Source organism: Papaver somniferum, chromosome 1 (genome assembly GCF_003573695.1).
Source record: "Papaver somniferum cultivar HN1 chromosome 1, ASM357369v1, whole genome shotgun sequence".
Lineage (NCBI taxonomy): Eukaryota > Viridiplantae > Streptophyta > Magnoliopsida > Ranunculales > Papaveraceae > Papaver > Papaver somniferum.
This window is the reverse complement of record NC_039358.1, coordinates 244,932,523-244,957,311: the sequence shown is the minus strand read 5'-3', so window position 1 is coordinate 244,957,311 and position 24,789 is coordinate 244,932,523. Positions and strand designations below refer to the sequence as shown.

Below are 24,789 nucleotides of genomic sequence, written 5' to 3'. Positions count from 1 at the left end.
CTGAGAGATGACATGTAATTGCGGAAAAGAACTTTCTGGAAATTAGTTCGAGGATCGAAAACGGACTGATACCATGAAAGAAAATGTGTTTTTATATTCAGAATGAAAAACATACAAGATTTTCCTGTAAATTTCAAACTTAACTGCCAACTGAATCCTTTTTTGCGTAAATTTTTTTGCTGCCGGTGCACCATTACGAAGTTTAAGGTTAGTTCATTTTAACGCAGGTGTATCAAGTGTGTGGGGTTAGTTCAACACGAGGAAGTTTATCATTTTGCACTTTTCTTTAAGACACTTTGAACTTACTAAGGCTAGTTTCTCTTGTCTTTAAGAAACCTTGAACTTATTAGGACTTATATTGGTGTGAATTCAGAATTTGAATCCCTTTTTTTATATGATTTTGAATGTAAATGTAAACTGGATTCAATTCTAATTTGAATCCTTTTTTTTTATATGATTTTGAATGTAAGTGTAAATTGGATTCAATTATAGATTGTGTAAAGAATGCAATGAATGATCAATGGAAATGTCATTTTCAATTTATGAGTAATCGTTGAATTTGATATTAATTGAGTTTGAGTCATTTGAATTCTCATTTGAGTTTGATTTAATTTTCATATGATATTTAGTCATTTGAGTTCCATATGATATTTAGTCAGATTCAGTCAGGCCAAACAGATTCATTCGGCCAGTCTGAATGTGTTTTTTTAATATTAGAATCTATATCAACTAACGATTGGTTTAGTCATAATGTATTGACTGTTAACATTGGTCGTTGATATAAGTTTTTCAGCGACCCGCATAGATACGTCATAGATGAAAAACACACTCACACACCTACCCTTTCCCCGACCGCCAAATCAAGTCATTTAACTCGTATCTATTTCTTGCTTTGACGGTCGCGAAACTTCTATCTTCCACTAGTGATAATATGATGTGGACTCGTAATAACACATATATGGTGCAACCAAAAAAATGTGTAATAACACAAATGTCAGGCTTATATCCAGTTACCAACTGGACGCAAAGAATGGTTGACCAATAGCGGGTCTAAAGTGAATAAGTGGACATGCGTTTAATATTGCATATCCACCAAGCAGTTAAAGGCAGGTTGGTACACATAACCATGTCTTAGACATCATCTGTAACCTTTGATGATATACTTTGTGAGACCATGAGGTATAGGATGCTCCGCATTGATCCTATTAAACATGCAATAACTATCAAGTCCTTTTGATGTACACTCGCTAGCATTAACAAGGGGTGGTGAGTCCTTACATGTATAATATTTTCTAGTAGTTTTCAAAACCCAAAATTTCTTGGAGACTATAACTAATCCAAAATGTCAAAATATCCACCAGAGCCATAAGTCATTTTAATGGTCCGCATTCTCCATGGATGTTTTTCTAAATATCACCTTGTTTTCTTTGTAATATGGATGGATTGTTTTCCATTTGCATCTTAGGACGGTCTCGATCCTGTTTTACTGAAGACTTTGTAAAATGAGTGATATGCTTCCTTACTTAAAAGCACAATGGGAAGGGGGGGCTGAGAGATATGTTGTCACTTAGCATTCTGTCAATCTTTTTCTCGTTGTCTTGTTCACTCAAGTAAAGTGATGTATGTATGAGCCCTTTCAAAACGATCATCATATCACAACCAAAGTGGATTTATGGTTATGCCAAAATTTCTATGAGTCAATATGCAATAGTTCATTGTCGGGGTCAATATGGATTTAATAATCCAAATACTAGTGATTTACATTTCACCAAATTGACTCATAAATTTTTCTATGAATATGGTTCCTTCCACATTCATTAAAGGTTATAAAAGATGCAACCAATTACATTCTTACAACTGGGAGTTTCATATGATATCCACTTGCATGGGTTTCTTTGGAATTTAACAAGGTGTGACTAGCTCTCGGTATATATAGAACTTTTGTGACTTTTAATGTTTGTTCCATCTTGGAAACAAAATTTGAGCAGCGCTTCGCACGATGATCCAATCATCGTAGTCATATTATAAGGAACTAGTTCAACAACTAGTGTATATTCCTTAAGCTAATAGGAGGGAAACCACTATTTTTTGGACATCGAGTCTTGAAAGACTTAATAAGTGGTGTAGTCTTATTACGTAACAATAATGGAGTTCAATTCAAGTGCTTTAAGTGTATGTTACGGTTTAGCGGGGATGATATACATTTCATCCGGATATATCTCAGCGGGGATGATAGCTTTATTACAGAGTCGTGTTGATAACGTGTTGCTGTGAATTATAGAAAAAAAGACAAAAGAATGGAAAAAAAGAAATATTTCTATTGATTAAAATTATTTGGCTATGTGGATATAATTTTCTTTGGCAATGGGTCGTAACCCTAAGGCAATTTTTAAATTAGACGTAGTATATTCAAATGAGTCGGATTTTGACTAATAAATTGAATCATTAAAGAACAAAAATACCTGTAAAAAAATATCTGGAAAGATAAACTATATACGTGGAATTTACCCGGCCTTCTACTACTTTCTTGAAAAACATGCCTACTTAATTAACTTGGAAACACTAAGATGCCTGCGACTCCTAAACTTCTAATTTAAACATCAACCAGATGCTCCAGATTGATCAAACATTTTGCATAGGAAGTGGTGCATAAGGTTGGTGATCTCCTTTTCTTTCTTAAGCAAATTTTATTAATAAATAACAAAGAAAAAAGAAAGAGGGGCTAGGCCACACCTCAGTAGAAGAAGATAAAGTGAAAAAGATAGAGTGAAAAAGAACAAAGGATAACATGCTACAAATTATTTAAGAAGATAAAGTGAATATAGAGTGCAAAAGAACAAAGGATAACATGCTACAAATTATTTGAATCGATAAGAAGACAGATTCGATTTGTCACTACCCAAAGCTGTTCGGATAAAATATCACAAAATTGGTTAAAAAGACCAAAATCAACAATTCCTGGACGAAAAAAACATGTAAGATTTGATACTGTTTAAATGAACAAAATTGTAAAAATAGCCAGGATGTAAACAATATCATCCTGCCCATTTTCAAATATTTTTTCTTATTTTTAATTTACATCAGGATGCGTCCAGTTTCATCCTCACTATTTTTTAAGTTTAAGCCAGGATGAATCCAGTTTCATTCTTGCTATTTTTTTGGCGTCCATTTCACCCATATTAATTTTTACTCGTCCATTTGAACCATGTTTTAAGAATATTTGGACATTTGACCCTATTCCCGATAAAATATGGTGGCTCATTCCACCACTGAGACCATGTAATAGCTCCGCATTTACCCAACAAATCAGCCACTGCGTTACCTTCTCCATAAATATGAGAATATCTGAATTGTATCGATGATAAAAATCTCAAACAATCTTCCCAATAAACGGCAAGCCTCCACGGAACTGGAGAGGGATCTGATAACGCCCTAATGGTTGGTGATCTCTTGATGTCAGTCCAATAGAGTGGTTTCTCGATGCCGTCCAATTCGAAAATCAATTTCAACGGACAATTTAAAGATCTGTAAAAAGTAAAAGCGGCAACCGCAAACATCAGATATGGAGCCCATCTATATCTGTCCTCAAGTATCATTGAAAGTGCCATGCTAAATGCAATTACCACACTCAATACCGATAGGATGAGACTTCTAAGACCTCTCTTAAGCGTTCTTGGCAATGCTAGCTGAAAATTCCTTTCAGTATGATTCCCAATATAGATGGATAAGAACAGAAGAATTGCTGTGGTTGAAGAAAACAGAGCTAGAGCATCTGCCACCATGAATACAAGGAATGACTGCTTTTGCAAAAGTACAGGCTTTCCCGTCTTAGTTGCATCAGTAACGTCACTGAAAGTTCCACCAGGTAGTGTAATTGCTGCCGCAAATGCAACCGTAGCTACCAGAGCGGCCACTACCTGACATGATTCGGCAGTACGTATCATGTATGCCTCGGCTTTTTTCACTAAATCTTTGTGTTCCCGAGTAAAAACCTCTCGAGGAATTTCATCAGCATTATTTCTCATATTTCGTAAAGCACGTGGTACCCTATTCTTCACTTTCTTTACAAGAAAAAAAAAACCAAGATTACAATTAGAAACACTTGGTATATATTTTACTTGCTAGACTTATTATAAAGAGTAAAAAAAAAAATAGTGGTAAATTATAGAAAACGCACCTTAAACCAAATAATCTCACTTTGGATTTGAGCAACAGGGCTGGAATAAATATTTAGCCGAGAAGGAGGTGCAATTTTGGCAGCAACATGTAGGATATTACCACCGTTTGATTCTACTGTGCGAGTAGTTAAAATCTTCTCATCTGCGTTCATGTGTTCGTACAAGTAATCGAAGATTTTTTCCTGTCTGTTCTTGACCGCTATTTCAAAGATGTTTCTCCGCTCTTGAGGAATCCAAAGTTGATCCGGGTAAGTTGAAATGCACATTCTTACAATGTCGATTGAACCATTTTTTACCGCAGTTTTTATGAAATTGGAGCCGAAGAAAAATTGATACTTATCTTCCCCGTTCATTTTTTTAAATTGTTTAAAAATCAACTCTACCAATTCCAGGACAACAATGGATTGCAGTTGGCGAGCGTGAAAACCTGCAAGCAAATCATCAAAACTTGGTTTACCATTCTTAGGGGTTTAAAATGTAGTATTTCTTTAATAAAAAAAACTAATGGCCAGACCATGCATGGAAGAAGAGCTAAATTAAGCTTGATCAAGTAAGAGGATGACATACCTCTAGAATTGTGGTCGAAGAAGAATAGCACTTTGAGAAATATGGATGGCTTCTTAGTGATTTCGCAAAGGCCATAATCTACAAAAGAGAGGAGATTATGTTATTATTCACTTCTAAAACCGAATGAAAGAAGACATAATTAAAGTCTCCCTGAAAGTAAAATATGATTTCAGAGATGTAATTATACATGTTAGGAATGATAGTATCGATTTTGCATAGGCGGTTGGAATTGAAAGATCCTTTTCTGCAATAGCATATAGCGCAGTACTGTTGCCATCGTCCTCTTGGGCAGTTGCTAAGCTTGGGTGTCGGTCGATTAGAGTAGTTGCCAATTCTGAAATATTAATTTTTGAGATCAAATATAATCCTAAGAGTAGGATTAAGAAGAATATGTATATAGATAAATTTATAATTAAAATTACCGTATAAAGCAGCATGAGTTATGCTGCATATGAGATGAGCTCCCGAATGACCTTGAAAGATAGTTGGTTCATCTTGCATCTCATCACAGAGGAATCTAATAATTTCTTCATTCTTCCGACTGACATATATAGCAGCATTGAGTAGCGGATTCAACCCCTCATTGTTACATATACGTATTAATTTTTTATGTTTTTTCACCATTACTTTAACAGCGTCTTCAAGCCCAGCAATTACAGCAAGATGAAGAGCTGTATTACCATCATACCTGTCTTTCAACTCAAGTGCTTCTATGGGCATAATTTCGATTAGATTTAAAACGAATTCTGAGTGTGCTGAACCAGCTGCAATATGCAATGCAGTCCTTCCACATACTGTGATCGAAGCTTTAACTGAACCGGGATCATTATCTATGAAAACTCTTGCTGATTGCCAATCATTATTCATTGCAGCCTCTAATAAAGGTCGATATGATTCGTGGTACATGCCAAATCCTGTAAAAAGTTTCAAAAAGTTAGTTGCCGTGGACGATCTAGTTTCTTCCATAGACAAGACCAGAGAGAAAAGATTAAGAGATCAGAGAAATCTATGTATTAAGAGGTTTTAAAGATCCTGACTTAAATTGAAATATCATGATTAAGTTCAGTGGAAGTTGAGATCGGAGTAAATAATTTTACCTGTAGTCTTATAACAGAAGGAGTAACTGAAACGACCTAGTTTCTCTACAGCAGAAACACGAACTCTCTTTACAAAGCCTCCCATGGTGGCCAAAACCCCCATGATTTAGTCTTTGCTGCTACTAATTTTTCTTGGAGAAAGAGAAGGAGACAACTTTTTTTTTTACTTGATCGATGAAGAAGTTCTTTGTTATCTGAAAACTCTGGAATAATTAAAATCAGAGCTCGAAGAGAGCTTATTTATATGATACTACCTGTACCATGAAGAATATTCCAAGTTGGAGAGTAAACAAAACCCATCTGCCAACTACTTAGTGAAGAGTCAAAAAGGGCGGCAGATTAGTCAAGTATCTTCACGTCCAACTTAGTTAAACGTGGTACTTATACAGGAGATACGTGGCTATTAGGGAATGGGTGGAATAAAGGGATAGAGAATAACAGACGATCCAAAGCCATCAAAAAGGGTGCCCCAACTCCCAAGTTGCAAGACCAGGACCCTAGTCGTCAAAAAGAGTGCCCCACCTCCCAAGTTGCAAGACCAGTACCCTACTCATCACTCCTCTGTTTCCTACTCATACTTTTCTATTTCAAAGAAGGGGTGCTATGTAGGACATCCTACCCGTAACTCCTCTATTTCTTTCTTATTAGAAATTATTTTTACTAGTTCTAGGTTACTTCCTTTATTTAGAATTTACTTTCTAAATTCTAGTTTGTTTCTTTGTTTGTTTAGTTTGACTTTTTATCGATAAGGCACCTACGTTTCTCAAAGTTCTACTCTTGCTCGACCCCGGATATCAAGGTATGCCTCCATCGATCTTCACATAAAACATACATTGATTTTGTTTGCAGCTTATCGCACTAAAAGATTGAGATCTTCTATCACGGTGACATAATTGGTTAATATAATTTTTGAAGAAATTTCGCACATGACTAAAAAAGACATGTATCATTTTTTCTTCGGATCTAATTTCCTAAAAACTGCGGCAGAAAAAGGTGCAATCGAAATTCTAAAGAAGTGCATTTCAACGTATCAGCCTTGGTTTCCTCAGCTTTGGTATCTGGATCAGCTTTGGTTTCCTCACGAGGGGGGAAACATATTTCAAATAGCTATCGAGAACAGACTAGAAAAAACCTTTGATTACTTGGATGAGAGGATTTTAACTACTCGCACAGTGGATTCAAATGGCGGTAATATCCTACATGTTGCTGAAAAATTTGTGCCTTATTTTCAAATTAAAGGTGGTCTACGTAGTAGCCCTGTTTTTCAAATGCAAAGTGAGATTCAATGGTTTAAGGCACGTTTTCTATAATTTACTACTGCTTTTACTCCTTATACGCGTCTATAGAGTCTCTAGGAGGTATGAAAGGTGTTCTAATTATTTTCTGGGTTCATTTTTCCTTGTAAAGAAAGTGGAGAAGAGGGTACCACCTGCTTTAGCGAAAATGAAAAATGATCAAGGAGAAACTCCACAAGAGGTTTTTACTCGGGAGCACAAAGATTTAGTCAAAAACGCAGAAACATACATGTTACGTACAGCCGAATCATGTCTAATAGTGGCCGCTCTGGTAGCTACAGTTGCCTGGTGGAAATTTCAGTGACAGTAATGCAACCAACAAAGAAATGCCAATATTCTTGGGAAAGAAGTCATTCCTTGCATTCATGGTGGTGGATGCTATAGCTCTCTTTTCTTCAACTTTTGTAATTCAAGTGTTTTTAACCGTCTTCGTTGGGAGTTATAATGCAGAAGCAAAATTTGAGGAAATAATGCCGCGAAGGCTGGAATTCGGCCTTGTATTTCTTAGGGTATCTGTAGTTAGTGTGACAATTGCATTTAGCATAGCACTAATGATGCTTGGAAATAGTTATCCACGGGCTCCTTATGTCATATGTGGGGCTTCTTTTTGTAGCTGCGGTTACTCTCTGGTTTCGTTTCAGCGGTAACTTGGAGATTTTGTTTTCTTTGAGAAATTTAATTTGGAGATTTATGGTTAAAACAAGAATCAATAAGCAAATTTCATTTCCATGTTTTCTTAACCCTATTGGTACTTTTTGCTTCGTTCTCTGTTATTGAATGGCAATTCCGAATTCAAATTTCATCTTATAATATGAACAAATTTTTTTTCCTGGGCGCTAGGTGAGGCGATGGGTCGAGAAGAAGAACTTTTTGTTACTACCTTGTTTGTAAGTCCTGTAGTCTTCTAGTTTTAGACTTAGGAGTGTGAACAGGTGATGAGATATCAACACCGAAGGTACAATAATTCATATAAACATACTGTTCTAGTCCAATGCATTATTGCTCATTAAGTCAAAAAGGACAAATTATTACCCACTTGCTGTACGTCTTGGCTTTTTATTTTCACCACCAACATTATACTGTCCTACATCACATGCATTGTTTTCATTGTCGTCCTCTTTTTATCACACTAATGGAATCCATTCATTCTTGACCTTTACCTTTGTATTTGTTTAATTCAGTCGTATTTCGCTTTGGTTAATTTATCATGGAGGTTCTAGGTACCATCATTGGCAACATAATAACTCATGCTTGCGATTGTTGTGCTGATAATACATCTTATCTCTCTGAACTGAAACAAAATGTAATAAGAGCTTTGGAGCTAGTTGAACATTAATGAACTAAAAATTAAGAATCAAATCTAATGTAATTTCAACCAAATTAATACTGAAAAATGTAACCAAAATTGTAAGGAGTTAGCAGTAAATTAGAGAAGTGAGTACCGTGTTCATCTCAGATTTCTTGGCTTTGTTGCACACACGTTTTTTCACTGCTTGACGAGCACTCTTGGATGCTGATTCAACTTTCTTCATTGGAGCCGCCACACAAACCACATATTTATGCAATTGTATCAGTTCATTACAACCATGAGTTGGAGGATAACCCCTGAGAACATCTAACTAGTTTTACAACTTTACATTATTTTAAAAAGTTATTTATGTCAAATGAAAGATCACAAATACCGCTTGGAATACACTTACAAAACACATTTTCCAGATAAAGCAACAAAAGAATACACTACTTCTACAAATGTTAGCGGTTTCAGCGACAATAGCCGTACGCAGATTAACCATAATCAGAATGGTCGAAAAGATCAACATGTTTGCAGGAATAACTTCCTGTTCCAGGTATCAATTATCATCGAACTTTTCGATAAGATAGTTGCAACACCTGTTATTCAGATTGATTTTAGATGATTTAAAGTTGCAACAAGCAGAAAAAAACATTACTTCAGCCAAGTTTCAATCTTTTCTATTGTGCTAACACCTACCAGGCAACCAGTAGAAGTAAGAGAAGGAAATCGAGATACAGTAAGGCATCCAAACTCGCTTTTCTTTGAAGGGTCCGTAGAAGTAATTTTTGTTGGAAAAAAATACAGTTTTATGTGAATAAAAATTACCAATAAAAAGGTTTTTCCAAAAATAAAAAATACCTTCCAAATTTATCTCTTAGTTTTTTACGGGATAAGTTTACCATATATTTTTTGGATTTGGGTTAGGGTTTTATATATGAAGAACCTCTTTTTATTGCCGAGATATATAGAAAAAACTTCTTCTTCTTCTTCTATGTTTTTGAAACGAGGGTTTAAATACGTTTCATGTGTTTTCCGCTGCCAAGTTCTAGATAGAATAAGGTTTGAGTATGCTCTTCAAACTTTATTGAGATTGTTGTATCTTGGAGGCAGATGTCCAGTAGGGCTATAACATCATCCTTTTTGGAGTGTAGCAGGGCATTCTTGTCTTAAGGACAACATGTTGAACATGCGCCTCAATCTACCATTACAAGTTTCTTCTTTCTATGGTGTTTATCAGGATGTTCAAGACACCAACAGATGACTAAGGAGAAGACACAAAAATCAGATAAGTGCCTCTTATATTATTTAGTTGTTTGGTCAATTTTAATTGTTATTCCCAACAAACTTAAGACAAGACTAATCTTAAAATAACAATTAAGAAAAATCAAATTTGGGTATAAGTAACTCTCGCAAAATTGGGTTATATCAATTTCTTACAGTGACTATTTTTTCACTTTACTACTGTGATCGTGATGAAACTGTAGCCGGTTAATATGTGCTTTATTAATGGCTTAAGTGGGGTGTCTTTTATATCCTGAAATATACGGGACATGGTGTTTTATAGATATTGATTATTAACTACTTATAAATTAGCTTCTTCCTCTTGTAAGTTGGTGTCATACTTTTGCATGTGCTTATCTTAATTTATTGTGTACAACTTAAACCACTTGTATCTTATAAACTATTGGTCAGTGATCCAGCCGCGGAAATCTGGACGTGTGTCACCTGACTTCAAAAGTGATAAGCGAATTAGGAGACTCTTTAGCCTTCCTGAAGACTTATTCAACGTTGCATATCCAGACTCCATTGTTCAGTTGATCTATGACAGGGACAACATATTCGGGAATATATCTGCAGCTATTCCAGCTGTTCCCGTCACTGCATCAGTAGGTGTTGGCAATCATTAGAAGTGGCAGTTGATGGAGTTGCGATGGGATGATTAATGGCAGTGAAGGTCTGGTAGTATAAGTTCGAGCTAAAGGGCTTGTTGGCTGTTAGCAGCGAAGAAAGGAGGAAACTGTTGTTTGGCAGTGACGGGAATCTGTGCTATGAATCAGTTGGTTGCTGAAGGTCGTAGCTCATTCCTACGTGCACGGTTATGCATTAGATGAAGCTTCCGAAACAGATAGAAATCCTAGAGCTCCCCGTCACTTGTCGGAGGTAACTGGTGATTATGATAGTCATCATAACAGTTTAGTATGTCCTCAGTGGTACCAAGGGATACCCTTTTGGGGTATGCTCATTCCCTTCATCCAGCACCCCCACAGTTCCGTAACAAGTATCCATGGGATTCAAACTCCCATCCAGGGATCCCTGTGAAGCGGATTGTTCCTTATATGAATTCTAATGGTGTTACTCCATGAGGCCCCCAGTTCTTATCCGAGAAATCTTCCATAACATCAGGTACAGAACCTAGAGTCATTCAACTGCAATAAGGAACGAAGGAATAGTTGATGGAAGAGGTGATTATTTCTCTGAAACTGAATTGGAAGAGTTTACATGTCTGTATAAAGTCTTGCCAGACAGAAGTATTAAGAGTTCTAATTGGATATAGCATAATGTTTTGAACGATCTTTTGGAGTCTTACATCCAAGACAATCAGAGGTCAAATGGAGCCCCAGTGTTCCTCATTGTGGAAAGGCAACGATGAGTCAAAACAAAGAAGAAGAAGAAAGACAATGAAATCAGTGGAACCAAAACAAAGAAAGAATCAAAAGTTATTGCTTCTTCCAATCTTCTTGCTTCTCAGCAACTTAGCTTATTTCTCAATTGAAAACAATCCTCTAATGGTTCGTGCATTGTGAAGTCACCTGAAGACCTAAAGCGAGATGCTGATTCTCTACACATATGAAGGTGGCTTTTGGAAAGTCATGGAAAGCAGAGCTCTGTGAAGGTAAGATTTCAGAGGGAAAAATTGATGCAGGAAATCCTGCAGTTCTTGTTATTAGTACATCTGCACTAAGAGCATTGGAGCTTCTCAGGGGCTTACGGCCGTTGACAAAAGGGTGTCGTGCTGCAAAACTGTTCGCAAAACATATGAAGGTTGAGGAGCAGGTGGCGATGGTAAAGACCCGTGTAAATATTGCTAGTGGTACGCCGAGCAGGATTAAGAATCTGATCGACATGGATGCATTGGGGCTATCACGGTTAGACGTGATTGTGCTTGACATGCACACAGATACCAAGGGTTATTCGTTGTTAACTCTTCCACAAGTCAGCAATGAATTCTGGGACTTGTATAAAACCCACTTTGAACAGCCACTGATACGAGGTGATTTACGTATCTGTGTATATGGCTCTATATCCTGCGGCAGTGAGCTAGTTAAAGTCAGGTGAAAAATCTATATGAAAAGATGAGGCGATGCATGAGGAACTGGAACATTGGATTATGCGGATCAAAGTATTGTCCATCAACAAAAGCATGCGTGATGGCACTAGTAAGTACTATGCAATTTGGTTCAGTAATCATGCAGAGGTAAAGTGGAATTCACTTCAGGTACCAACCCCATCTAGAAAGATGCTTTTGGTTGCACTTTTTATTTTGAAGTTGTGTAATTCTCATCTTGGGATAAGAATGATGAATTATGGTAGACAGTCCTAAGATAGTTCGTCTATGTGATTGTCATTGAGAAGCTATTTAGATTGTCACCTTTATCATGATATTTTAGGAGATGAGGGTCGGTTTATCTTGTTGATTTACTGGATTAGTTGCCATTTTGAACTTACCGAAGGCAAGAGCTAATCTTAAATAATAATCTTAAGTAATTTTAAGGCAATTACTAAAATGTGAGGGACCTTCGGCCATAGTCATACATATACGGGTAAGGCGTTTTGGCCAGTTGGGGTTGTTTATGCATCTATAGGCTAGTGCACCTTTTTGTTCCCAAAAGGAACACTTGATTTAGGTAATGATACATAAGTAGATGTTTAGAAAGTATCCATAATGGTTAATCAGATATGGGACAAACTGCAAGGTTTGGAAATTATGAAATGTATCTGATATAACCATACTATACATATATGTATAAACCTAGATACTTATCGTACCACATGTCTCTATTATGATATTTTGTGATGTGATGAAATCTTGCGATGTGACAAACATATAACTGTTTTATATCTACTAACAAATCGGTGTTGTTTAAGATTTGACAGGAAACTATTATGCGGTTGAAGTGGTCTAAAGGATCAGTAGGTAACCAAAAGAAATGTTGAGGATATAGTTTCTGTCTAATGCGTTTAGTATGTGTTGTAAAACAGATTTGCATGTCCGCGTTTAACCTGGGAAATCACAGGGATGCTCTGACTAAAGGATCAGAGCTTGGAATACATGAGGTACATATTTAATTTCAAATATGTGATATATATTGCACTAACCTTAATCTTGAGGAAGATGTAAAAAATGTACTACTGAATAGTACATGTATTTTTTTTTAATATGCTTTACAACCACCTATCAAATATGTGATATTTACGACTTGACTGAAAGACCAATTGGTTGATTTGATCTAAAGGATCGAAGGGAACCAGAAGTTATTCTGAAGGAAATGGTCTTTGTCAAACTCGAGGCATTTAATGTGTGTTGTAAATGTGCAGTATATCAGGTGTATACAAATACCCTTGTACCTCAAGAGAATTACTGGGATGATCTGATTAGATATTTGTGATACTTGAGGTACATCTTAAATTGTGTATGTAATACATATTGTACTGACCTTAAGAGACGTTGTTGTTTGAGGCTATGGATAAATCTTAGCCTATGTGTGTATCCTCTTAAGGAGTGTCTGTCTAAGGAAGTCCTTAAAACAGACAAGATGAACTTGTATATTGAAGAAATCAAAGTTCGTGTGCTTTAATTCAAGCATAAGAGGAAGACGAATGATTACTAAGATGCTTCTTAGAAGATATTTCTCTGTGACCGAAGCCTGTGGCCATCATTGCAGAAACTCAATTGACTATGTGAGTTTAAAGTAAATGAGCAATGACAAAGTCTAGACATACTCGGAGAAGGCTAATTCGATAAGACAACTATACTCTTTAATGAAGTAATTTTAGTTGGTTCGTGAAGTCAAAAACAGGTCTCAGTAGACATGTAAAGTCAAAAGAGAACCTCACAGACTTAGGGAAGTCAACAGAAAAATTAGTGGTCCTTTGACGAAAGGATTTTCTAAAGAGATAGTTCGTAATTATACATCGAGGGGGAATGGGACTTAAGCTCATATAAAATAAACTTTCCATGAAGGATACTCAATCTTGCTGACTGGAGATCCCAAGATCTAGGTTTCGAATGAGACAACTAATTTATGGCGGGTAAAGGTAAACACTATCAGAGAATTATATTCTTTGTCCCTTCCCTATGGTGTAGATGTGATAGTGTCACTGCATGTGAAGGATGACTTTTAATAAGTCTTAATGAGTTCCATAGTTTCAATTTAAGATTGAAGTGGGGTGTAGCAGTGAATACTCTTGATGGAACTCACCTATCTAAATGAGGAAGTGGGTCGCTTCCTATGAGAATATGAGCTAATTCTCTAGAGCATTCTGAGAAACAAGACGTCCAGGGCCAAAATGGACACAACGGCGGAGCTTGGCAGCAACCTTGGAGATATCATGTGTGGTTGTTATCGCGAGTTACACCAAATGTTAGACAGTTCAAGACCTTATGGACACTGGCTAATAAGTAGTTCAGGTAACCTCTCACTAAGCAAAGGTTCAAGACCTTATGGACACCTATGCCTATTCGTGATATTTCTTGTTTTCCGTGTTTTATCGTATTTTTATTCATGTGGGGGATTGTTGGAAAAAAAATACAGTTTTATGTGAATAAAAATTACCAATAAAACGGTTTTTCCAAAAATAAAAAACACCTTCCAAATTTATCTCTTAGTTTTTTACGGGATAAGTTTACCATATATTTTTTGGATTTGGGTTAGGGTTTTATATATGAAGAACCTCTTTTTATTGCCGAGATATATAGAAAAAACTTCTTCTTCTTCTTCTTCTATGTTTTTGAAACGAGGGTTTAAATACGTTTCATGTGTTTTCCGCTGCCAAGTTCTAGATAGAATAAGGTTTGAGTATGCTCTTCAAACTTTATTGAGATTGTTGTATCTTGGAGGCAGATGTCCAGTAGGGCTATAGCATCATCCTTTTTGGAGTGTAGCAGGGCATTCTTGTCTTAAGGACAGCATGTTGAACATGCGCCTCAATCCACCATTACAAGTTTCTTCTTTCTATGGTGTTTATCAGGATGTTCAAGACACCAACAGATGACTAAGAAGAAGACACAAAAATCAGATAAGAGCCTCTTATATTATTTAGTTGTTTGGTCAATTTTAATTGTTATTCCCAACAATTTTCACAACAGTCATGAAGTCAAGGTTTTCAAGATGACGACTGCGCATCATAATCTCACAAATTCAGTGTCATGGCCTTGCTGTCGTATGTTTTCATGCATCCAGACCAAGTGGCATGGATTAGAAGTAGAAACTTTTGAAAATTGGGAAAGCCATGCGAAACCACAAAACTCAGACAGTCCAGTCAACATAATTTCCATCACAAACTTTGGTTCTCAAATCTTAGTACCTAGAAAAATATACAGAAAAAGCAAGTAACATCCGAGAGAAAGACACAAATATAAAAGAACAAATCATATTCAAATATCCGAGTCTTTTCTTTAGAGGTTTAATATTAGAATAAATGTCAAAGATACATTAAGTGACCATGTTATACTCCACTTTCTCTACAGCAAGGTACAATTTCTTGATTGATTTATTTTTTGTGTATTAAGGAAACCACACATTAAAGTGATTCAAATTTGTCACACTATCGTAGCAAGTAGGAAGGTATTATGGATCTCATTGGAAATCCAAATCTGATTATTGCTCTATTTTAATTTGAGAGCAAGAGTGACACATACCACTTTCATATATTGAGAGGACTTGTAGAAGTTAATGTTAACATCTGTGAAACAATCCCACTGTTAGTCCTTAAGAAGATGCAGTTTTCTGTTTCTATCCATTTTATAAATTTCGTGGAAGATGGAATTCATGAAAATGGATTCTAACATCACTAAGTGCTGAAATCAACCTACAATAACAACAAACAAGCATTTTATTTTCCAAATTCTTCTTGCAAAATCTCAAAAATATTAACGACATACCAACAAGAAGAAGGTTTTTGTGTTATTGTCTAAAACCAGAATTGAGATCAAACTTATTTTCAGATTTGTTAACTGAATGGTCAAACATCTATATATTTCCAATTTCTTCCATACTTGTAAACTTGTACTACTATATCAAAGTTGAAATATCAAATTTTAAGAGGAATGAGCAAAACTCAGATCCATAACTTAAATGTGAAATTGGGTTTCTCTAAAAATCAGAGACAGGAAGAACAAAATCAAACTTATATAAAAACAAGACTAAATTACTATAATGGACATAACCTTGAGAACAGACTCAATAACCAAACAACAATCACATACCGATACTTAAAACTACTTTAAACTAATTAGACCGGCTAATGGTTTCATCAATTGATAAAATCAAGCAACGAATTAATAAAACAACATAAGCAAAATAAGTGCAGCACTGACATCAAATCAAAGATGATAATTACACATTCAATTGCACCAATCTTATGAATCTAGAAAAGCTTATCAACAAAATAGAACAAATCAGGTATTAACATCATAACCTCAATGTTTGTCTAACAAACAGAAATGATTAATAGGAACTTGATGAGATAAAAATCAAACCCAAGAACAAGTTACGAATCATCATATTTTCCAGGTAGAGAAAAGAATAGGGAACTAAAATATTTGATCTGATAGAAGCAAAATAAACTCAATCAGAACTCGATCTAATGAAGACAAATCTTTCATGGGTAAATGCATCTAAAAAAAAATATTCAAAACATTCAAATCTGTACCCTAAACCAAACATCTCATAGATTTTGATATATAATCGAAACCCTATTCATCTTTAAGCATTAAAATAATTCAATCAAAACAAATTCAATAACCCATTATTCCAATACTAAAATAATGCTTCCGTATTTGATAACACAGACAATTTTGAAATAAAAACTAAGTTTCAACCCTTCAATGATCATAAGATTTGAAATCTCAGTCCACCGATCAACAATTAACAAATCCCCAAAAGAAAAGATTACTACCTTGTTCTCTGGCATAGACAGAGTGATGTGGAGACAGTTAATCAGAGATATTTTTTGCATATACAATAGAGGGATAGATTGTAGAGAGAGGAATTCTGTGGCAGAGAGTCAAGGCGGCTGCTGTGAGTTAGGGATTATGGAAAGTGAAGTGTGAGAAAAAAAAAAACCCTAGGGGTTTTGTATAGATTTATGAACGGTGGATAAGGATTGTCATGCGGATTAAAACAAGTTTAGGACAATAGAGATTTTGTTTAGGACTCGGGTACGGATTGTAAAAAATTGACTTTTGTTAAAGAGAGAGCAAAATGTGATCCGAAAAATGCAAAAATCCGAGTTAATTAGGATCAACTCAGTATATTTTTCTAACTTGGTCTAAAGTATCCTCAATAATCACACAAACCCATCACACATGGTAAAAATAAAACCTCTTTTATCTCATCGTCTTCTTCTCTCATGAGAAAAAGAAACCCGAACTGCTAAACTGATTACAGTGAAAAACCATAGCTTCTAAAATGATTAATTACAGTGTCCGATGATTTTTTTATGCCGTTGTAAAGAAGTTTTCAGGATTTATTACGGCATGGTAGACTTACTTTGAAACAAGTTTTGCAAACGGACGATTGAATTCTTCCCTTATACACTTACTTCTGTAAAGTTTCGTGAATCAAAGTGGTGGACATGTTAGAAAATGTGAGAATTGGCTCAGGATCATTATATATTATATTTTAGAAATTTTTAATTGGCAGACAACATCGATGATGTGTCTGGATCGAGAGTTCTGATTATAAAGGAATTCTTTACCAAATGGAAATATCGAAGGTTATGATTGCTATCCAGCTGCTTCGTTGAACTTGTTCCTGCCCATTATGTGGAGTTATTTCAAACCCATGGTTCCATTACCAAACGACTATCTACAACAAGATGCAGTACAACCACATTTTTCCTTCTCATGATCATCTTGTTTGTTTGGTTACTACGAAAATGAAGTTTTCACAAATTTCAAGATTAATCTTCTAGGGTTCATGACTCTCACGGAAGAAGATGAATAACGATAGAGTTCTAGTTTATATTCGAACATGTGAGAAACTTGAGTGGCTGGTAAGGGTAATTTAATCCAAGTTAGAGATAAATATTGGGTTGAGCCTAGTTAATGAGACGACACCGATTTTTGCACTCATCGGATCCTTTTTTGCTCTCCGCTTAACAAAAATCAAAAAGTTTGTGTGTTTTTTTGTGTACTAAAACGAACTCGTGCACTCGATTTAATTATCAATTTTCGATGTTTAAAGAGTATTATATAGATTATATAATAATCTTGGATATATTTTTATTGACCTTCGGTTTTATATAAATCTGAATATATATAAGAATGAATCAGAAAAATGAGAAATATATTCAATAATTGTCATTATATAGTGTAAATTTTGAGTTATAGAGGTCATGTTACAATATCTTGTTGTATATTAATTTATCTATTAATTCTATATTTTGTCTGATCTCTCCTAGTCTTATCGGATACTTAGGGATTCACATTAATCTCCTGACTACAAACTTTAATATGTCTTAATGCATAGTATTTAATTGATTCATCTGAAGCTAACTTATAGACTTTGTTTAATCTCACTCGGTGTCATTGGTTTTATCGACCACATTCAATTTCACACGTTATCCATCAAAATCGCTTAAAATCGGCATATGTAGATCTCTAAGCATGCATGTCTAATTAGATCGAAAGAATTCTAAAGTCCTATAACATAAGAATATGTATTCAATGATTCGAAGGAAATCTAAAATAAAAAAAAAAATATTTTGAAAGTTTGTTTTCTTTTGGAATAGACTTGTTGTACTCTGAGTATGTTGATCTAAACATGTTTTTAAGTGAGGCTTTTTGCACCAAATTTTCCGATTCCGATTTTTTATTGCCCCCAATTACTATTACTATGTTTTTCCATTGCATTCACAATATATCTTAATTAATTTTATCACTCTGTTCAAATTTAATGTAGTTTTTTTTTCAATATTTGCTATGCAAGTTGAATAAGTATTCCACAAATCTCGCAAAAATTACAAAATAATTTTAACTGACATATTTACGTAAACACCTAATTTAATAAGATCAAAAGAATTCTAGAGTTGGATGAATATTTTATTGAATCGACTTAGAAAGTCTCTAAGAATTCTAGAAGTGGATTAATCTATAATGATATCGACTTAGTAAGTTTTCCAAGTATTCTAGAGATGGATAAACTTTTTATGATATGAAATCGATTTAGTAAGTCTTTAAGAATCTTAGAGATGGAAAAATATATCTTCTACAGAGTTGACTTAGTAAGTTCCTAAGAATTTTATATTTGGATAAAAATTACTCAAATTTATCTAATTTCTTAATCTAATATCGATAATATCTCAATTTTCCAAATTAAAAACACTAACGATCTATAGTTAATATTCTTGGTGTAATTTTAATTGTTTCTTTAAAAAAAATCAAATAAGGTGATACATTTAGATCACTTAGATGCTTTGGTGATGAATTCACCAATACCAATTTTGTTTACAAAAGAAGAAATCTTTTGCAAGATTAATAAAACATCAACCTTAGTAGTCGTCATATCATGGTTTTTGAAAGCTACTAACCACACCAACAAACTGGTTGGCTGGAACAAGTGTTTACCAACAAATTGACTTTGTGGCTACACTTAGTGGATTGAAGTATTTACCTTCTATTGTGCTTTTTTATTTCCAAACTAGCGTGGCTGAAAGCTACCAACAACGCCACCAATTTGATGGTTGGTTAGCTGTCTACAAACAAATTGTTTCAGTGGGTAGGACGAGTGACAAAAAATATTCACCTTCCAAGGTACGTTTTAGTTACCCGATCTTGGTGACTAGAGGTTAAAAACAACTAATATAATATTTCGGTTGTTAAATTATTGTTGTTAAAGAGTTTCACTTACTCTCGTTGCTGGAAAAATGGTGGTCAGAGGTTTCTGCCAACCGGAGCTGTTTTTAGTTACCATAAATTATTGCTCAAGAGTTCCACTAAACGAGGTTGGTAAAAAACATTTGCTAAAACCTAGTTTTCTTGTAGTAAGTTTTGGATATAAAGTAACATGATAAAAAAAATATTTATGAAAATCAAAAATATCCATAATGGGTTACTCAACTCGATAATGAGTTAATTTAAGTAAATTTTATTTTATGCGTTTTATAAAATACAATGAAAAATTATATAGCATTTACTTAATCATGATCTTTATTTTTATATCTAAATGCAGCCAAAATTAGCACTCAATTTAGAAAATAAAGAGAAAAGATATTAGACACTCGTTAAAACGTCAAATGAAGAGAAAAGATATTAGACACTCGTTAAAACGTAAAGTGATTCACATAATTTATGATCAAATAAAGATCATATCCTTCAATATTTCTTAAACATGTGAACTCAAATCACATGCGGGTAATTGTTGTTCTAGTATATTTAAGCATAACAATATTATAAGCACTTGACAGTATAATGGTCGTGGTTCAAAAAATTATTTGAATAATTGTGGTAATTGCCAAACAACTTAACAATAATACCATTACCATGATACCTTACCTTTACGGTTTGACGAATTGATGCTCACAATAACATTATGATTATTGTTAAGATAAAAACACTCTAATATCATTGTGATGATAGCACTCTAATATATCATTGTGGTGATATATTATTAGTGTCTGACATAATAATTTTAAAGACAAGAATGTCATTTAGACCATCAACATATTGAGAAAGAAATCATTTGCATATGTATCTCCTCTCATGTAGTAACACCTCGTGCATCTGATCATGTTTAGAGACGTTTTAAATTTTGACATTAGAAAGAACGAAACAAATTCAAATGTTTTTTTTTCTTGAGGTTTCTTTTCTTTCCAGGTGGAGGGGGCAGAGAAGAGAAAGAGTGCGGTTTTTGGATTATTGGATGCTTTCTTGTTTGACTCTTTAGTGTTGAAGTATTCTTGATGTTTAGTGGTTGACTTGTTGGTCACGAGCTTTGGCTCCCAGCACAACATACGAGGTAAGATCCGCTTGACCAGCATATCGTTAGTATGAAATTCTATATTCATGAACTCAAGTTGCCATTTTTATCAGTAAAGAATTATCAGAAATGTTAAGTCAAATGCTGAAATCAACATTATACGACTAATAATATGCATATAATACTCCCCACTGACAGAATTAGTCACTGTAAACTATCTACTTGTACAAAAAATTACGAAGATCACGAATTAGCTAAGAACTATCTTAATGTTTGTTTAATGATGATCATCATCATATATAAACTCTCTTCTAGCTCTAGAGTTTTTATAATATCACCAATTTAATTCCAGCAGGTTACAAAGAATTTCTCTTCCTCATCGATCAAACTTTGTTTTTCTCTCCCTCTCTTCGTCTAAGTTCTCTTCCAGGGGAAGCAGTTAGTGCGTAAATTTAATAAAAGCAGCAGCACAGACTAAATCATGGGAACAAGGGGGTTTATTACCACTGACGGAGCGCTCGCGAAGGAAGTTCGTATTTCTATAAGGCAACGTAGTTTTAATTACGCCAAATGTTATCAGACAACAGGTAAAATTATTATTAACTCCGATCTCAAATTCCACGACTTTATTAGTTGCAGAATAAATCACACTCTTAATTAATGTTTCCTCTCTGGTCGATGTAAGCAAATGTACGCAGTGACTAATTTTATGAAACTTGATACAGAATATGGCAGGAACCTTGATCAATATCGACTTTTATTAGAGGCTGCAATGAATAATGATTGGGAATCAGCAAGAGTTTTCATAGATAATGATCCCAGTTCAGTGGAAGTTCCGATCACAGTATGTGGGAGGACTGCATTGCATATTGCAGCTGGTGCAGGAGAAAATTCATTCTGGAACTGGTCAAACTCATGTCCATAGAAGCACTTGGGTTGAAAGACAGCTACGATGGTAATACAGCATTTCATCTTGCTGTTATTGCTGGGCTTGATGAAGCTGTTAAAGCAATGGTGCAAAAAGATAAAAACTTAGCACGTATATGTAATGAAAATGAGTTGAATCCGCTACTGAATGCTGCTATTCATGTCAGGGAAGAGCATGAAGATATTATTAGATTCCTCTGTGATGAGATGAAAGATGAAGAAACAAGTGACTTTCAAGGTCATTTGGGAGCTCAACTCATATGCAGTACAACTCGTGCTGGTTTATACGGTAAGTTTAAGTCCATTTAATTATTAACATTAATCTCCTCTTCTCTTAAGAAGAAAGTCTGTATAGATTGATCATTAAGTTGAGAACCCCAATCAAACAATTCCATAAAATAAAATAAAACAATGATCATGTCTTCATGACGTAATTTCACCACGGAGCCACACAGGGACTCTAGAATCTCAAAATTAGTTATTTAGCCTTCGTTTTTTTTAAAGATTTTTATACATTTGTCCCTCCTTGGATTTTAGAAAATCACTATTATAGGACGTCTCTTAAAATATTTACGTAAATTTTATTACAACTCATCTTACTCTTAAAATATCTTACATGAATTTTATAACTCGTCTTGGTAATAGGTTTAAATGCTACTCCCTCCATTTAAAAAAAATAAATATACAGTAGAAATTCTTTAAATTAATATTCATTAAATTAATTATTTTTTTTAAAATAATAACATTTGATGATTGCAACTAGACTTGCACAAGCTAAAATTTAACCCGCTAAATTAATAATCTCTCTAAATTAATAGATTTTTCTGGTCCCAAGGCTATTAATTTAAAGAGTTTCTACTGTATTTTTAATTTTTCATTTTAGCACAAAATTTCTAAAAATATCATAAAATTGATATTTAGGTTTGTGATTGCACAAACGCTTAAGAATTTCGGGCGGCATTTGGCTTCCATTTGGTACTGTCTTGATGCCATTTTGTTGTATATATTTTTCCCCTAGCCAACGATTTCCCGCTCTATCACTGATTTCCGAGTACATCTTCGGATTGTATAATAAGGGAGTCTTAATGAGCTGTGTTACTGCTCACTACAGTATAATATTCCGTCATGGGCATTTACAAGAAAACTGACGCATTAGGTTGGATTTCAAACCATTATGCACGGAATTTTGAAACATCGCTTGTTGGCTATTCGGAGCCATCAGGCTTGAGTAAAATTTAAAAGAGCTTGATGTTTTCAGAATTGGCCTATAATCTAATCCGCGAGCACCCAAGTTTAGCAACTGCACGAGAGGACGATGGCAACACTATTTTAGACGTTCTAGCAGAAAAGGGTCCAATTTCCAGCCTGCCATCTGTTCGACATGGAAAACTGTCTTTCCATTTAGGTACATAAAATCCTCCACCTGACTAATTTTCATTGCTTCCTAATATTAATTTGATTTTGCAAATGAATATGAAGAATATCCACATTTTTTGTAGATACTCAGCAATGCAAATTTATCGATAAGAAACCTACGTTTCTGAAAGTTCTACTCTTTCTCGACCCCGGATATCAAGGTATGCCTTCAACGATCTTCACATAAAACATACATTATCAAGCCTCATAATGGGTTTTCATCATTGATTTTGTTTGCAGCTTATCGCACTAAAAGATTGAGATCTTCTATTATGGTGACAGAATTGGTTAATATAATTTTTGAAGAAATTTCGCACATGACCAAGAAAGACATGTATCATTTTTTCTTTGGTTTCCTCACGAGGGGAGAAACATATTTCAAATAGCTATCGAGAACAGACAAGAAAAAACCTTTGATTACTTGTACGGTCACATGAATGCAGATGAGAGGATTTTAACTACTCGCACGGTGGATTCAAATGGCGGTAATATCCTACATGTTGCTGCAAAATTTGTGCCTTATTTTCAAATTAAAGGTGGTCTACCTAGTAGCCCTGTTTTTCAAATGCAAAGTGAGATTCAATGGTTTAAGGCACGTTTTCTATAATTTACTACTGCTTTTACTCCTTATACGCGTCTATAGAGTCTCTAGGAGGTATGAAAGGTGTTCTAATTATTTTCTGGGTTCATTTTTCCTTGTAAAGAAAGTGGAGAAGAGGGTACCACCTGCTTTAGCGAAAATGAAAAATGATCAAGGAGAAACTCCACAAGAGGTTTTTACTCGGGAGCACAAAGATTTAGTCAAAAATGCAGAAACATACATGTTACGTACAGCCGAATCATGTCTAATAGTGGCCGCTCTGGTAGCTACAGTTGCTTTTGCGGCAGCAATCACAGTGCCTGGTGGAAATTTCAGTGACAGTAATGCAACCAACAAAGGAATGCCAATATTCTTGGGAAAGAAGTCATTCCTTGCATTCATGGTGGTGGATGCTATAGCTCTCTTTTCTTCAACTTTTGTAATTCAAGTGTTTTTAACCGTCTTCGTTGGGAGTTACAATGCAGAAGCAAAATTTGAGGAAACAATGCCGCGAAGGCTGGAATTCAGCCTTGTATTTCTTAGGGTATCTGTAGTTAGTGTGACAATTGCATTTAGCATAGCACTAATGATGCTTGGAAATAGTTATCCATGGGCTCCTTATGTCATATGTGAGGCTGCCTTTTGTAGTTGTGGTTACTCTCTGGGTTTCATTTCAGCGGTAACTTGGAGATTTTGTTTTCTTAGAGAAATGTAATTTGGAGATTTATGGTTAAAACAAGAATCAAGAAGCAAATTTCATTTCCATGTTTTCTTAACATTGTACACTATTCGTACTTTTTGCTTTGTTCTCTTTTATTGAATGGAAATTCCGAATTCAAATTTCATCTTATAGTCTGGAAGTATGTTAAGGGCGCCTAGAGTTAAAAGTCGCCCAGGCGCCGAACTATGAACAATTTTTTTTCCTGGGCGCCTAGGCGCTAGGTGAGGTGATGGGCTTGGAGCCTCGCCTTGCCTAGCGCCTAATACAACGTACTAGGGTTTTTCTATTCCTTAAAAAAAGCCTCCGGAAGAGTACATACTAAGTATACTAGGTTTTTTTTTATTCCTCAACCTTAAAATATGAAGAAGCAGCCGTCAGCAACGATGTCAAGAATTCCGGATGAGATCTACACGGAAATCCTTCTAAGATTTTCAGCGAAGTCAATACTGGTATGTAAGTGTGTTTGCAAGATTTGGTATGCCCTAATCTCTAGCCCTGCTTTTGTTAAATTTCA

General features: G+C 34.9%; 2 protein-coding genes across 3 annotated transcripts; one reads left to right on the top strand and one right to left on the bottom strand.

Annotated features, from left to right (window-relative positions):
* Positions 1–2,960: 2,960 nt before the first annotated feature.
* On the bottom strand, positions 2,961–6,039 carry LOC113323305 (ankyrin repeat-containing protein NPR4-like). Of its 2 annotated transcripts, XM_026571598.1 has the most exons (7): positions 5,843–6,039; positions 5,168–5,659; positions 4,933–5,079; positions 4,746–4,823; positions 4,178–4,605; positions 3,624–4,061; positions 3,119–3,525 (listed from the first exon to the last, which is right to left on the bottom strand). In XM_026571598.1, the coding sequence occupies exons 1-7, from the start codon at positions 5,943–5,945 to the stop codon at positions 3,457–3,459; spliced, it is 1,755 nt and encodes a 584-aa protein (XP_026427383.1). In that variant the 5' UTR covers positions 5,946–6,039; the 3' UTR covers positions 3,119–3,456. The 2 variants fall into 2 exon arrangements, with proteins under 2 accessions (XP_026427378.1, XP_026427383.1); XM_026571593.1 differs by having other exon boundaries at positions 2,961–4,061.
* A 15,507-nt stretch (positions 6,040–21,546) lies between these two features.
* Positions 21,547–24,269, top strand: LOC113275575 (ankyrin repeat-containing protein NPR4-like). The gene is made up of 5 exons (XM_026525113.1): positions 21,547–21,847; positions 22,817–22,963; positions 23,058–23,135; positions 23,418–23,566; positions 23,679–24,269. Exons 1-5 carry the CDS (start codon positions 21,547–21,549, stop codon positions 24,267–24,269), a joined length of 1,266 nt encoding a protein of 421 aa, XP_026380898.1.
* Positions 24,270–24,789: the final 520 nt, after the last annotated feature.